Source organism: Equus asinus, chromosome 7 (assembly GCF_041296235.1).
Source record: "Equus asinus isolate D_3611 breed Donkey chromosome 7, EquAss-T2T_v2, whole genome shotgun sequence".
NCBI classification, from domain to species: Eukaryota; Metazoa; Chordata; class Mammalia; order Perissodactyla; family Equidae; genus Equus; species Equus asinus.
The window spans coordinates 101,723,694-101,736,164 of NC_091796.1; the positions used below are offsets into that span (position 1 = coordinate 101,723,694).

The 12,471-nt window shown below is 41.4% G+C and overlaps 1 protein-coding gene and 1 long non-coding RNA gene across 5 annotated transcripts in view; one reads left to right on the plus strand and one right to left on the minus strand.

Moving 5' to 3' along the window:
- Window positions 1-855: 855 nt before the first annotated feature.
- Window positions 856-2,027, minus strand: LOC139045730 (uncharacterized). Its single transcript, XR_011504773.1, has 3 exons — window positions 1,893-2,027; window positions 1,356-1,592; window positions 856-1,103 (listed from the first exon to the last, which is right to left on the minus strand). It is a non-coding gene; the product is annotated as an uncharacterized lncRNA (long non-coding RNA).
- Window positions 1,863-12,471, plus strand: part of PAPOLA (poly(A) polymerase alpha) — a 56,625-nt gene continuing 46,016 nt past the window's right edge. For all 4 annotated transcript variants that reach the window (XM_070514276.1, XM_070514278.1, XM_070514277.1 and 1 more), the window contains exon 1: window positions 1,863-2,552. In XM_070514276.1, coding sequence (XP_070370377.1) covers window positions 2,545-2,552 — 8 coding nt within the window. In that variant the 5' untranslated portion in view covers window positions 1,863-2,544. The remainder of the gene's footprint in view (window positions 2,553-12,471) is intronic.

Consider the following 12,471-nt stretch of genomic DNA (forward strand, 5'->3'; position numbering starts at 1 on the left):
AGTAACCCCCAGCTCAGCACAGTGCATGGCAGGTGCACAATAACCGATTTGTTGAATGAAGTCCCCTCATCAACTGCCTCTCAATTACCTTTCCAGCTTCATTTCCGCCACTCCCCACAACATACCGTGTGGTCTAGCTATTTCAAAAGTCTCCCTTTCTCCAAATAAACTGTAATTTGCACTTTTCTTTCTTCTTTTTTATTGTTCTACCTGTTACGCTCTTCTCCTCCTGTCCGCTTACTAAATCCTAACTTTTCTATCAGGACATTTCTAAAGTAAGCTCCTATGTGAAGTCTACTTTGACTCCATCCTCCTTTTGACCATCTTCCTGGTACCCAGCACATTCCAGGTACTAACTAAATATTCTTCAGTTGTGCTACCAGCTACCTCATTCCAGGGAAGGCTGAAACAAAAATGGTGTAAAGCATCTGTAGACTGAAAGCATGGGGGTTTAACGCCCCTCTCTCCTTCACTGCCTCCTGAGATGCCACACAACAGCCACAAGCTCAAGAAGTTTCCATTCATTAATTCGTACAGTACTTCATAAAGTACTATATTTACAGGCAAATTTTAAGACCATATTGTATTGATTATAATATTTAATATTTAATTGATTTCTCTGTATTTCAGGTTTTCAAACTTTCAAGGACAGGTCTGCTGCTAGGCCCCCAACCAAAGTCACCTTGACGACAAGAGGGTAAGGGAATCTGTATTAGAATTGAGAATCAAATACAAGTCTGTCTCTGGATCAGTGCTGTTCAAAAATGAGAGCCACACATACAATTTAAAATTTTCTAGTAGCCACATTTTAAAAAGTAAAAAGAGACAGGTGAAATTAATTTTCATATTTTCTTTAATGCGATATCCAAAACACAATATAAAAAACCACCAGTGAGTTATTTCACATTCTTTTGTTCATACTAACATCTCTGAAAACCGTGTGTATTTCGCACTTAACAGCACGTCTTAAATGGAGTAGCCTCATTTCAAGCGCTCAAAAGCCACGCCTGGCAAACGGCTACAGTATTGGTCAACGCAGGTTTAGATGTTCTGCTTTTTCCCATTGAGCCATTAGTTCTGGAACACTAGTCCCAACAGATGTTCTGTAAAAAAAGGGAAATCCTTTGCCAAGTTTACTGAGGATTTACAAGTCCATAGTCGTGCCCCGGTACCCTCGGGGGATTGGTTCCAGGCCACCCCCGCGGATACCCAGATAGGCGGATGCTCAAGTCCCTTAGCCGCCCCTGGGTATCCTCATGCGCGGATACGGAGGCCGACTGTATTAATATATTTAAAGACTTTAGAACTTTAACTTTCCCATAGTTGTTTCTTTCCCACCCCTCCCCTCCATTAACCTTGTGTGGGACACTTCAGAACGTTCTAATTCGAAGAGCGAAGGAACATCCGAGTCTGTCTCAGGCACTGTTCCTCCAACTTGCGCTGGGGGTGGGGAGGCAGAATTCCAGGTCCCACCCAGGGATGGATCGGGGCTGCAAAAGACAGTCTCAGCGAAGCTGTGGTCGAAACAGCCTTTGCTAAAACGGTGACCGCCATCGAAGTTTCTACTGAAGGACAGCTTTACCAGTAAGTTCCTGCGCACCATTTGTTAGAGCAAAATTAGCTCGTGTTCAAGAATCCGCTGTCATCACAGTCCTACCCGGCAAATATATTCATTCAGCAAGTGTTTCTTGAGCGCCTGCGTACATACATTAGTGGACAAAAGAGCCGAGAAGCCCCGTCTCGGGAGACCAGCCCAGAGGGAAAGAGGGAGTCCTAACAACATCTCGGCGCCCCTGTACCAGGCGGTGCTAAGCATCCTTCCTGCACAATCGCATTAAACAGCCGCCGCAACCCCAGGAAGCAGGCAGAACCCTCCCTTTGTAGAAAAGTACCAAGAGATGGAGTAACTTGTTCCAACCCCAGGCGTCGACCCCAGCGGCCGGGTTCTGGGCCCCGCGCTCGGGGGGCACACGAGCACACGTGGGTGCTTCCGTCCCCTCCAAGCGCTTCCGCAGACGCCGTGCCAGGGGAAGCGCCGCCGCCGCGACCTCGGGCGGCGAGAACAGCTCCGGGCCTCTCCTCGCGCCGTCCGGGCCGCGTCGCTCCCGACAGCGACGAGAGCACCCCCAGTTTAAGGGACAACGCGCCGCCCGGAGCTTCCTGGGCCGCTCCCACCGGTCACCTGACACCCACCGCAGAAGCGCGACGGGATTGGGGCGGAAATCGCCCGACCGCCGCAGGTTCACGGACTACCCTTCCCGTGAGGCTTCGCGGCGTCGGGAGGCCTTGGCGCAGGCGCGCGCACGGCGTGCGTGGCGGCGTCAGCGGTTCTAGAACGTTGCTGTGGTAGCGCTCGGGCGCCATGTTAGGACGAAGGGGAAGGAGGAGAAGCGCTTAAAGCGGCGGGAGCGGGCGCGGGAGTGGGGTTGGACCCAGGGCTGAGGCAGGCCCCCCCCTCCCTCCCGCCTCAGTGGATCATGCCCAGGGCGGCAGCGGCGGCGGTTGCGGGGGGGAAGTGACTGGGCGGTGCCGGCGCAGGAGACGATGCCGTTGTGAGTGATTTGTATTCTGTTTTCTGTCGCACGCCGGCGGGCCTTGGGGGCGTCGGGGGAGGGGGCGGGGGTGGGGGCGCGCGAGCCGGGCCCAGGGCCCGGGGGGAGGCGGGCGGGACGGGGGCTCTTCCTGTTTCCTCACCCGCTCGCCGCCGCGCTTCCCCGTGCGCTCGGGTCCCGCTTCCCCCCACCCCTTCCCGGCACAGTGGCCGTCGGGCCGGGGGCCTTCCCCTTCCGGAAGAGCCTGGGCAACCTCCGATCCTCCTGCTCCCGCTTCTCTGCCCCGTCCGAAAATAAGAGGGGGTGCGGGGAGACGGTGCCCGGCGGCGGGGGTCTGCGCACGGGGCTCGGGGTCGCCCTCGGCGCCTTTCGCCTCGTTTCGAGGCTTCAGTTCCGGGTCTGCTTCTGCCGCGTCTCTGTCTCCCTCCCGTTTCCAAGATGCCCAGATCGCGCGCCGGGTTAGCCCACCTCCACGTCGGAGCTGGCATGAACACCAGTAAAAGCCGATTTTGAGCTTTGAGCCCCGCTCTTTGAGCCCCACGCGCGCTTCAGACCTCCCCGGGCTTTTGCCCGTCAGCAAAGGGGCCGTTTCCAGGATGCCCTCCGAAACGCGGCGTGCGCCGTAGTGCTGTCCCTGTTTTGTTTTGATAGGAGAGCCGGATTTCATTCTGCTTCCTTCTCTCTCCGTCGCTTCTGGCAGCTTTTCGGTTTTCTGATTGTAGGCTTAAAGCTAGTCCCTCTATGCCTTCTGTTCTCGTGAGGCCTACATTTCTACTTATTTTTGTCTTGTAGAGTTTTTAAAAAGTTTCCTTTTTCTTCGTCTTTCAAAGAATGAGATGTAATTTGAGAACTCATTGTTGGGATCGAAAGTAGATTACAGCATTTTTTTCCCCTGCGTGTATACAGCAGTGTGGAGGCCTAAATAGTGAGACTGCATTTCTTCCATTTTTGAAGATTGAAGGGGAAGAGTGCCTTCTTGAGACGAGGGAGCCAGTTTTCTTTGTAACCCCCAAGCGAAGTTTGTAATTGACGCTGGAAGTTTTACTTAAATGCAAAGCAAGATTTCTGTGGCCTTTTGCAGTTCAACAATTAAAATAAAGCTAAATGTTTGCAGTGATGCCATGTGACCTCTTTGTGTTAGCTCATTTTATTGCTGTTTTTTGAAGAGGGACTGCTCTTTCTAATAATCATGTCAGTGTTAAAAAAGCTTGATCAGTGGTAGGAAATGTGTACCTTAAAAGGCTTTTAAATGAAGAAATAATTGTGTCTTTCTAGAAATTAAAAGCACTTTTATACCTACTTTTCCTCAGCGTTCTTTGAGGACGGGAGGTATACATTTCCTTTAGAGACTTAAGTAGTTCAGATTATTTGGAAGTTAGTTCAAATTTATAAAAGGGAAGATAGTCGAGACAGCAGATTCGCACGTAGATACTGCCTTTCCAGTGTATTTGTTGAAGTGTGAACAGTGTGGCCGGTTTAGGCCAATAAGAATCCCTCTCATTTTTAACCCCAAGTGTACTATAGTCCTTTTAAAGTAAACAGCAAAAAGACCAAAGACTACCTAGTTAAATAGGCCTTTTTCCTTATTAATTTGCTTTGTTTTTCGTTTTCTGGTGTCATACTGTCATTAATTTTGTTTCTTTGATGTTTGAACTGTGATTTCCAGGCTATTTTGTATTTGACTTCCACTTTCGTTTTTGGTATGCCTGTCCTGTTAAATTTGGGTTGATAGGTGAGGTTGAGGCATAGACCTTAGGTGACATGTCACAATGGATTAAATCAAAATAGATTATTGAAGTTTAGGTCATTACAAAATGTTATGAACAGGTGTCCATTTTTTGTCTAAAAATCACATGTACTTGCACGTACAATTTTGAAAGGCTGGTATGATTTAAGAGCCATGGTGATGACGCTTCCAAAAATGTTGTCTTAGGATCCGTTAATACAGGCTTTCTCATGTGGGTACTGTTGATATTTTGGGCTGGATAATTCCTTGCAGGGGACTGTCTTGTGTATTATAGGGTGTATAACAGCATCCCTGACCTCTGCCTTCTAGATTTTGGGAACCCCACCCCCCATTTCCCCAGAAGTGACAACCGGAAGTGTCTCCAGATATTGCCAGATGTACCCAGGGGGGCAAAAATCTTGTGGAGAACCACTGCATCACTACAGAGTGTAAAGCCCTATGGAAACTATGTTCCAGTTTCTGCCTTACTCTGTGATGGTCAGATCATTATTTGCATCAGCTCAGTTCTGGCTTTCACACTTAAAATAAAAAGACTTGAAGGAGAGTAACCAGTATCAATGACCTAGCGTTCACACCCCATTCGTAGAATGTTGTTGAAGTTACTGGAAGAGATATTCAGCAAGACTTAGAGGAGACAATAGCTTTTCTTCCAAATATTTGTGGGGCTGTCACAAAAAAGAGGGAATTGGTGGAGTAGTTTGATGTAGTCATAACAGGGAGAACTGGGACTTGGTGGATAGTAGTGTTGTGTAGCAGTGATTCTCAGAGTGTGATCTGGGGAGGGGGTGGCCCCTGAGATCCTTTCAGGGAGTACATAAAATCCAAACTATTTCCAGAGTACGGAAATGTTAGGTCGTTTTATTCCCTTGACATTTGCACCACTGGTGCAAAAGCAATGCTGGGTAATGCTGTTCCTGCCTTAGGAAGAATCAAGGCAGAAACACCATGTTGTCCTGGTAGTCGTCGTCTTTCTTCACTGCACACACACACACACACAGAGACAATTTTTTAAAAAGTCCTTGATAAAGCGGAGAAAATGTTAAGTCTCTTCATCCTACAGTTTATCTTTTAAGTATGCTGTGATAAATGGGAACTGCATGTAAAACTGTGTACTAAAAAGTAGAATGGTTGTTTTCAGAAGAGCACATGTATTTGATTTGCCAGCTAAACTAGTGCTTTTCTCCTGGAGCTGTATTTTTACCTGAAGGGACAAGTGATGAACCATGGATTCTTGACTATTTAGCATTTACTTGAAAACGAGGAGAGCCTGTTTTTGTAAGAGAGCCTGTTTTTGTAAGGAACTGACAGTGTTTGTGGCCAGTGATAAAATTTGAGCTTTCAAGCAATAAGTAGAATTCTGCAAAGCTTGTTTCTGCCATTGTGAGCTTGACAGCTTCTCAATAATTAAAAATGTTTCTGATTGGCTTGGTGATGATATGAATGAATGTAGGTTTTTTGATATTCTATAATATTATGTCAACATTTGGAAGATATGCATAATTCAGTGAACCCACATTTTCCGAACCACAAATCTTGATTGAATGAAATACATAGGTAAAAGATGCATTTAAAGTGCGAGGTAGATCAATGAATTTTAGTGCAGCAGAGTACATAAGGTTTATTGATAGGGTTTCAGCTTTTGTACTGTAACTAATCTTTAAGAAATTACCACTTGTGGAGTTTCGGTGTGGTATCAAAGAATGTCCAGTTATTTGAAAGGGCTATTAAAATACTCTTTTCCAGTTACAATGGTGTGATGCCAGGTTTCTTCAACTTACAGAAAGGGATTGAATGCAGAAGCAGATATGGGAATCCAGCTGTCTTTGATTAAGTCAGAATTAGAGATTTGCAAAAATGTAAAAGTGCCATTCTCCTCACTAAATTTTTGTTTTGGAAAAGTTATTTTTAAAAAGGTTATTTATGTTAACATGTAATAGATTTCTTGTTACTTACATGAATAAACATTTAAAAAAATTCCGGTTATAATTTCCAATGCAGTTCATATTGGCAGACATAATTCACATAAACAAAAGTTCTTTGGGGTCTTCAATGAATTTTAAGAATCTAAAAGGGTCCTAAGCCCAGAAAGTTTGAGCACTGCTGCTGTGTAGTAACAGTGGGCCGCTGCCCCAGCTGGCTGCTGTTTCAGCGGTGGTGTCAGTGCAGCATCCCTGGTGGTGTTTTAACACAGTCTGGAGGAATGGACACAGACCTGATTTTAAGATGTTTTTTGTTGTTAGTGACGATCTAACTTCTAACTCTGAGAGATTTTGATTCGTGCATTTTAGGATTTAGCGATTTTGTGGTGAATTGCTTGCTGCTTAATAAATGTTGGTTGTGGTTTTGCAATGTGGTATTTTACCTTAAGCTTGTTTTCAGTTCATGCTTGTTGATGGAGAAGTTGGAAAGGAAGGCATTGAAGTTGAGTAAATTTATGAGTCTGTTCAGTTCCTCTTCCCCTGATCCCACCTCCCACCCCCTAAGGCTAAAAGCCTTCAGTCTTGATCATATGTAACTTTTAAAATGTTTTCATTCATCAGAACATTCCATTCCTTGGTAACTAAGCGGTCTTTAATTTAGCATTACAATTAAATTTCACCTTCAGTTGCATCTAGGCAAGTTTATAAAAGCTACATTCAGGCAAAATGAGGCCATTTGGATTCCTCGCTGTTTCTCATGTTTGGTGGGGTGGGAGGCATGTCTTTTTTCCTATATGTTCTTTGTTCTGATTATTCAGCTTTAAATAGTTGCACAATCTCAGTTTATGTTGCAGGAGGTATTAGTTCCCCTTAAAGTTGGTTAAATTGAGGCTCACAGTAGTCGCTTGTCCAGAGGTCTTAAGGGTGCTGAATTGTGGATTTGGCTTAATTCCACTGTGGGTTCCGTGTTCTGGTCTCATTCCAGTACTATACCATGTCCTCTGGACCTTGTTGGGAACTATGTTTGATCAGCTCAGTTGGAGTCTGTTTTTGTGTCTTAATTAGAATTAATTTTCAAGATCAAGTTTTTTGTGTGTAGAACATTTGAGTCTCAAATTTTTTACTGGTAGCATATATTTATTATATACTTGTAGTATACCTAATGTATAAGATACTGTAGAACCTAAGATCTTAGTATGTATTTTTACTGACTTTGTTTTATTTATTTAAAGCCATGTACAGATTTACCACTTACAGACTCCATTTTGTGACCACTGCCTTCCGTGGAACTTATTTATTGTTTTTTTTTAATCTTTGGGTTGTACGTCTGTGGAATTGTATAGCATTCTCTTTTGTGGAAATCCAACGATTTGAGAAAGAAAAAATGTAGGGGTTTTGTTAGATGTCTTTACTTTTTGTTTTATTGTTTTGGGTTTTTTTTGGTGAGGCAGATGGACCCTCAGCTAACATCTGTGCCAGGCTTCCTCTACTTTGTATGTAGGACGCCACCCCAGCATGGCCTGATGAGCGATGTGTAGGTCCGTGCATGGGATCTTCAAACCCTGAGTCTCCGAAGCAGAGCATGCAAACTTAACCACCACACTGCCTAGCTGGCCCCTAGATAACTTCACTTTTTTCCTCTTCTCTCATAGAATTGTCTTTCCAATTTGTATACCCTGTATATTTTGTCCAGAAAACTTGCATTTTGTGGTAGTTTTTTCTAGTTTTTGGGTTAAGAATGGTGTTCATGTCATTTTGGTCATCAGAAGCATCTAAATTTGTATTTCCTGGAGATAATGGTTAGAATACTATCACTTAATGTATTTTGATTATTCCTGTCTGATATATTTTTATACTTTTTCAAATTCTACTTTATTTACACTCCCTTCATTTTCAGGTTGTATTTGGCAAATTTATGCAGGAGTGCTGTGGTTTGGCTGGGTCTTTTTGTTTGTTTGTTTCTTTTTTAACTTCTAGCCCCTTTGGAGAGAGGGCAAGGGAGCATTTGGAAGTGACCTTGGGAGGGACGGAAAAATAACCTGGTCGGTCCTTGTAATTAAAGAACAAGTACCCCTTCCCTACATAATCAACCTTATATTTCCAAAATTTGGCCTTGGGATTCATCATAATTTATTCCCCTTGAGCATAAACTATTACTTCATCTGTGTTTGAGCTTCTGCTGCTGCTTACCAAATATTGGCTGGATGATCCATCTGGAATATTTTAAGAATATACACAGAACACATGGCAGGCGAATTGGCCTTCCTTAGAATAATTTCTTAGCAAGCAAATACATTGTCTTGGCTATGTGCTTGACTCTAAGCTACTAGTAAAATTAAAATATCGTATGTTAAACTTCTTTTGAAAGAGGAGATTGTATTATTTCTGCTAAGAATTAATATTTACTGCACATTCAGATACTTTAGAGAGATCTCTTAGACCTTTTCTGTCCAGTGCTTCCCCCCCCCCCCCGCATAATCTGAATGGGCACATTGTGTTTAAGGTTAAGGCCTTTAAACGGCAAATTATGCTGTGGTGAATTGTTACATTAAGTAAATTATTGTGATTTGTCCAATTGCTTCCAAAGAATAATATCAAGCAGGTTAAGCTTTCCGTTTTAACTTGACTGGCTAAAACTAAGAAGAAATCATAAAAGTATTTTCTGTTGGCTGGTAGCTATAAATTTTGAGGCACTTGACCCTCTTGATACCATGGGCCACAACATATTCCAGATGCCCAACATGAGGAGACAGGGATTCCTCAGCAGCCTGAGCTTCGGTTAATTGGGATGCAAAGTTTGTAAACATTAAACTGTTTGGGAAAATACCATTGATTTGTTGTCCTTTCTTTTTGTGTGAGTCATCTGCCAAGAAGGCCCTTTTCGCCTTCTCTCTCGCAGTCATTTAGAGTGCACACCTCCTTAATCTTTTCCTTCAGCATAGCCTTGAGTCTTTGTTTCTGTAATATTTAAGTTTTTACTTTGTACTTATTTGTTGTTTAAGGATTTGAATCTCAGACCAAATTTGAGATTGTCACTGAGAACAGAAACTATCTTTGTATTCCTGATTTTACCACTGTCTTTACATATTTAAGAGTTCAGTAAATTTCAGCCTAATAAGTACTGTACTTTCTGACAAAAACAAGTTAAGTGAGAAAAAGGTGCTTTTAGGAAAATTAGGTTGATGAAGTTAATAGCCTTGGATGCCTTAGATTTTTTGAGTAATAAATACAGCATGATTTGCTTTGTATTCACTTTTTATAGCCACAGAGTATTGCGCTGAAAAATCCATTTTTAAAGTCTTGTTTTACTTCACTTCTTTAAAATACTATTTTTATTACCAGAAACTGAAAAGCTAATTATTTTAAATCGAGCGTTTGTTTGGTGTCCCTTGCTACCAGGGTATGATTTTACAGAGTGATTTTAGCCTCCTTAATATCACTAACTTAATTTAATGGTGGATAGTGGAATTAGATGATTTTCAACTTTTATATGACATTATTAATATATATTTTTGAAAATAAGTTGGAACAAAACTTTATAAAATGAAATTCTCCCATATCGGTTTTGCGTGGTGTGTTTCTATGCATGTATAGATAGAACACAAATTTTTAGAGATAGACAACTATATATTGTGAAAGGTGTACAGAGGTACTTCAGCATAGAGGTTACAAGTACGGTCAGATGCCTGGGTTCCCTGGCCCAGTGGGTTTTGTTAAGCCTTTCTCTCTTTAGTTTCTTCATTGTGAAATGGAGACAGTTAATACTAGAGTTGTTGGGAACAATTGGGAATAATGTAAAGTGCATGACACACTACCTCGAATCTGTTGAGGCTTCAGTAAATAACAACTATTATCATAATTCTGTGTCTTTTCTCACCTGACATACTGTGGGCATCTTTCCATGCTACTACATGTAATAACTACCTCATTCTTTTTATATGGCGCAGTGTTACATTGTAAGAGTTTATTATAATTCACCAGTTGTGTGTTAATGGATATTTAGGTGGTTTCCACTTTATTAGTGCATTGTATACGGTGCTCCAGGGAACAACCTTGGATATCTTTTTGTGTTGTTCCTATGAGAAGGGTCAAATTCCAGAGCCTGTGGGATCAAGAGGTGTTTGTTTACAAATACAAAGCCTGTCCCATCTATAGGAGATAATCCTGGGATAGACCAGATACTGCTCATTTCAAGCTTATTGTTGTTGTACAGGATTTTGGGCCCATGTTTGACTTGCCTTCTGATCCATTGTATCCCCACCCCAGGAGCAGCTGGAAATTTGAATTTTTATATAATATTTTATCTGTTAAAAATGTGTTGTCAATTAAAGAAGATATGTCTTCCAACTTCAAGGGCCTTCAGTTTGAGTCCTGTGTCCTAGTGTTTCTTCTGTAAGATACACTGCTAGAGGTGAAGTTGCTTGCCACACTTTTAAAGTTGATATAAGCATTTTTAATTTTGATGAATATTGCCAGATTGCTTTTTAAAATGACGTACCAAGTTCACTTCCATTGCGATGGATAAGAGTGCTCATTTTCTTACACCATTGCCAACACTGGAGGTTTGTAATAAGTCTTTCGTTTTTACCAGATGTACATCAACTTTCTTTTTCTCCAATCTGGCAGAAAAATGGTTGTCTTAATTTGCTTCCCTGATTTGCAGTGAAGCTTTTTTTAGTTGATTTAAGAATTTTTTATGTATTAAGAATATTATTGTTTTGGCATAGGTTGCATATTATTTTCCTCACTTATCATTTGCTTTAGCTTTGCTTATAATGTTTTGCTATGTAAAAAGTTGCAGTATTTTTATGTAGGCAAATCTCTTTTTGTTTACGGCTTTTGGGTTTTGTGTCTTGCTTAAATATGGTACTGTATATTTAATAATGTTCTTAAATAATGTTCTTCATTTTCTTTAATATTTTGAAATAATCTATAGTTCTTATAAAATATTTTGAAATATCACGGCCTCTGGAATTTAGGTATTTTTATGCATAACCAAAGCCATTGAGTATTCCATACTTTTCTCACTGACTTGAAATGGTTATCAGTATGATATATCCAGAGATTATCATACTTTGACTGTTTGGATGTATGGCCACTAAACTACAGTTAACAAATCATAGGAACTTGCACTGTTTGAGTTAGCTTTATGATTACCTTGCCAAAGTACTTCTTGGTATTTCAAAGTGTATACATATTGGTTAAGTTGGTTGCCTAAACTTTTGAAACAAATGTCTAGCTTAAATAAGCAGCCTACAATCATATGCTAATTTCACAAAAATATTGCTATTCTTTCTAAGTCCCTAAATATTTATCCTAATTAGAAAGGTCTTGGACAGCCTACCATGTGGAAAGGATGGACTTTTCTTTGAGTATTGGTTTAAAAACTTTCTATGTTTGGAAACTGCTCTTTAGTGTTGTAAATGGGTTATAGTTTCTAAATTCCTAGTTTGCTATCCAACGTAGAGAAGAAGTATAATAAATTCTAAGGTAAATCCATGGAAGTGCAACTTACCGAGAATAATAGAACTAGTGGCTGAAGTGAAACTAGAGTGATAATCAGACCTGCTTTCTCTGTTTCTGCTTTATCACATTGCTTCTGAGTTGAGAGCAGGCTTTGTAGACAGAGTTTTGAATGCTCTCACCAGAAGTCATGGAAGTTTTTGAGGAAACTGTGTTTTAGGAAGATATGCTTGGTCGCAGTATGCATGGTGGGCTGGCATGGCTAGGGAGTAGAAGGAAGGAGTGCGACCAAAGTGCCAAGAGTCCGAACTGAAGTAGTTGGAGTGGAATTGTTATATAGAATGTTGTTAAAATAAAAAAAAAAATTAAAAGGAAAGATGGGCATGTGTCCTGTGAGCTTTGCCTTGACAAGGATATTTTAAATATTGTAAAGAAAATACCCTGTGTTCTAAGGGAGAGAAGAATTCTGAAAATATTTAACACTGTGCCCTCTTCCCCCCTCCTCTCAAAAGGGTAGGACCGAGGAAGGAGTATTTGGCTGTCTTTTGAGAGGGGGCAAAATTGATATATGTACTGTATTTTTAGGTATGTATTTATATGTTACTGTGATCCAGAAAGGATTAAGACTTTTAAGAATGCTTTAGTCATGTGTTAAAAACTAACGTGTTAGAATGTTTACATTAAAGGTGGGTGAAAAGGAAGAGCCAGGACAGAGATATAAAACAGAGCAAGAAATTAGGGTACTAAAAATAGTTCTTACAGAAATACAGTGATTTTTGGATTTTGTAGA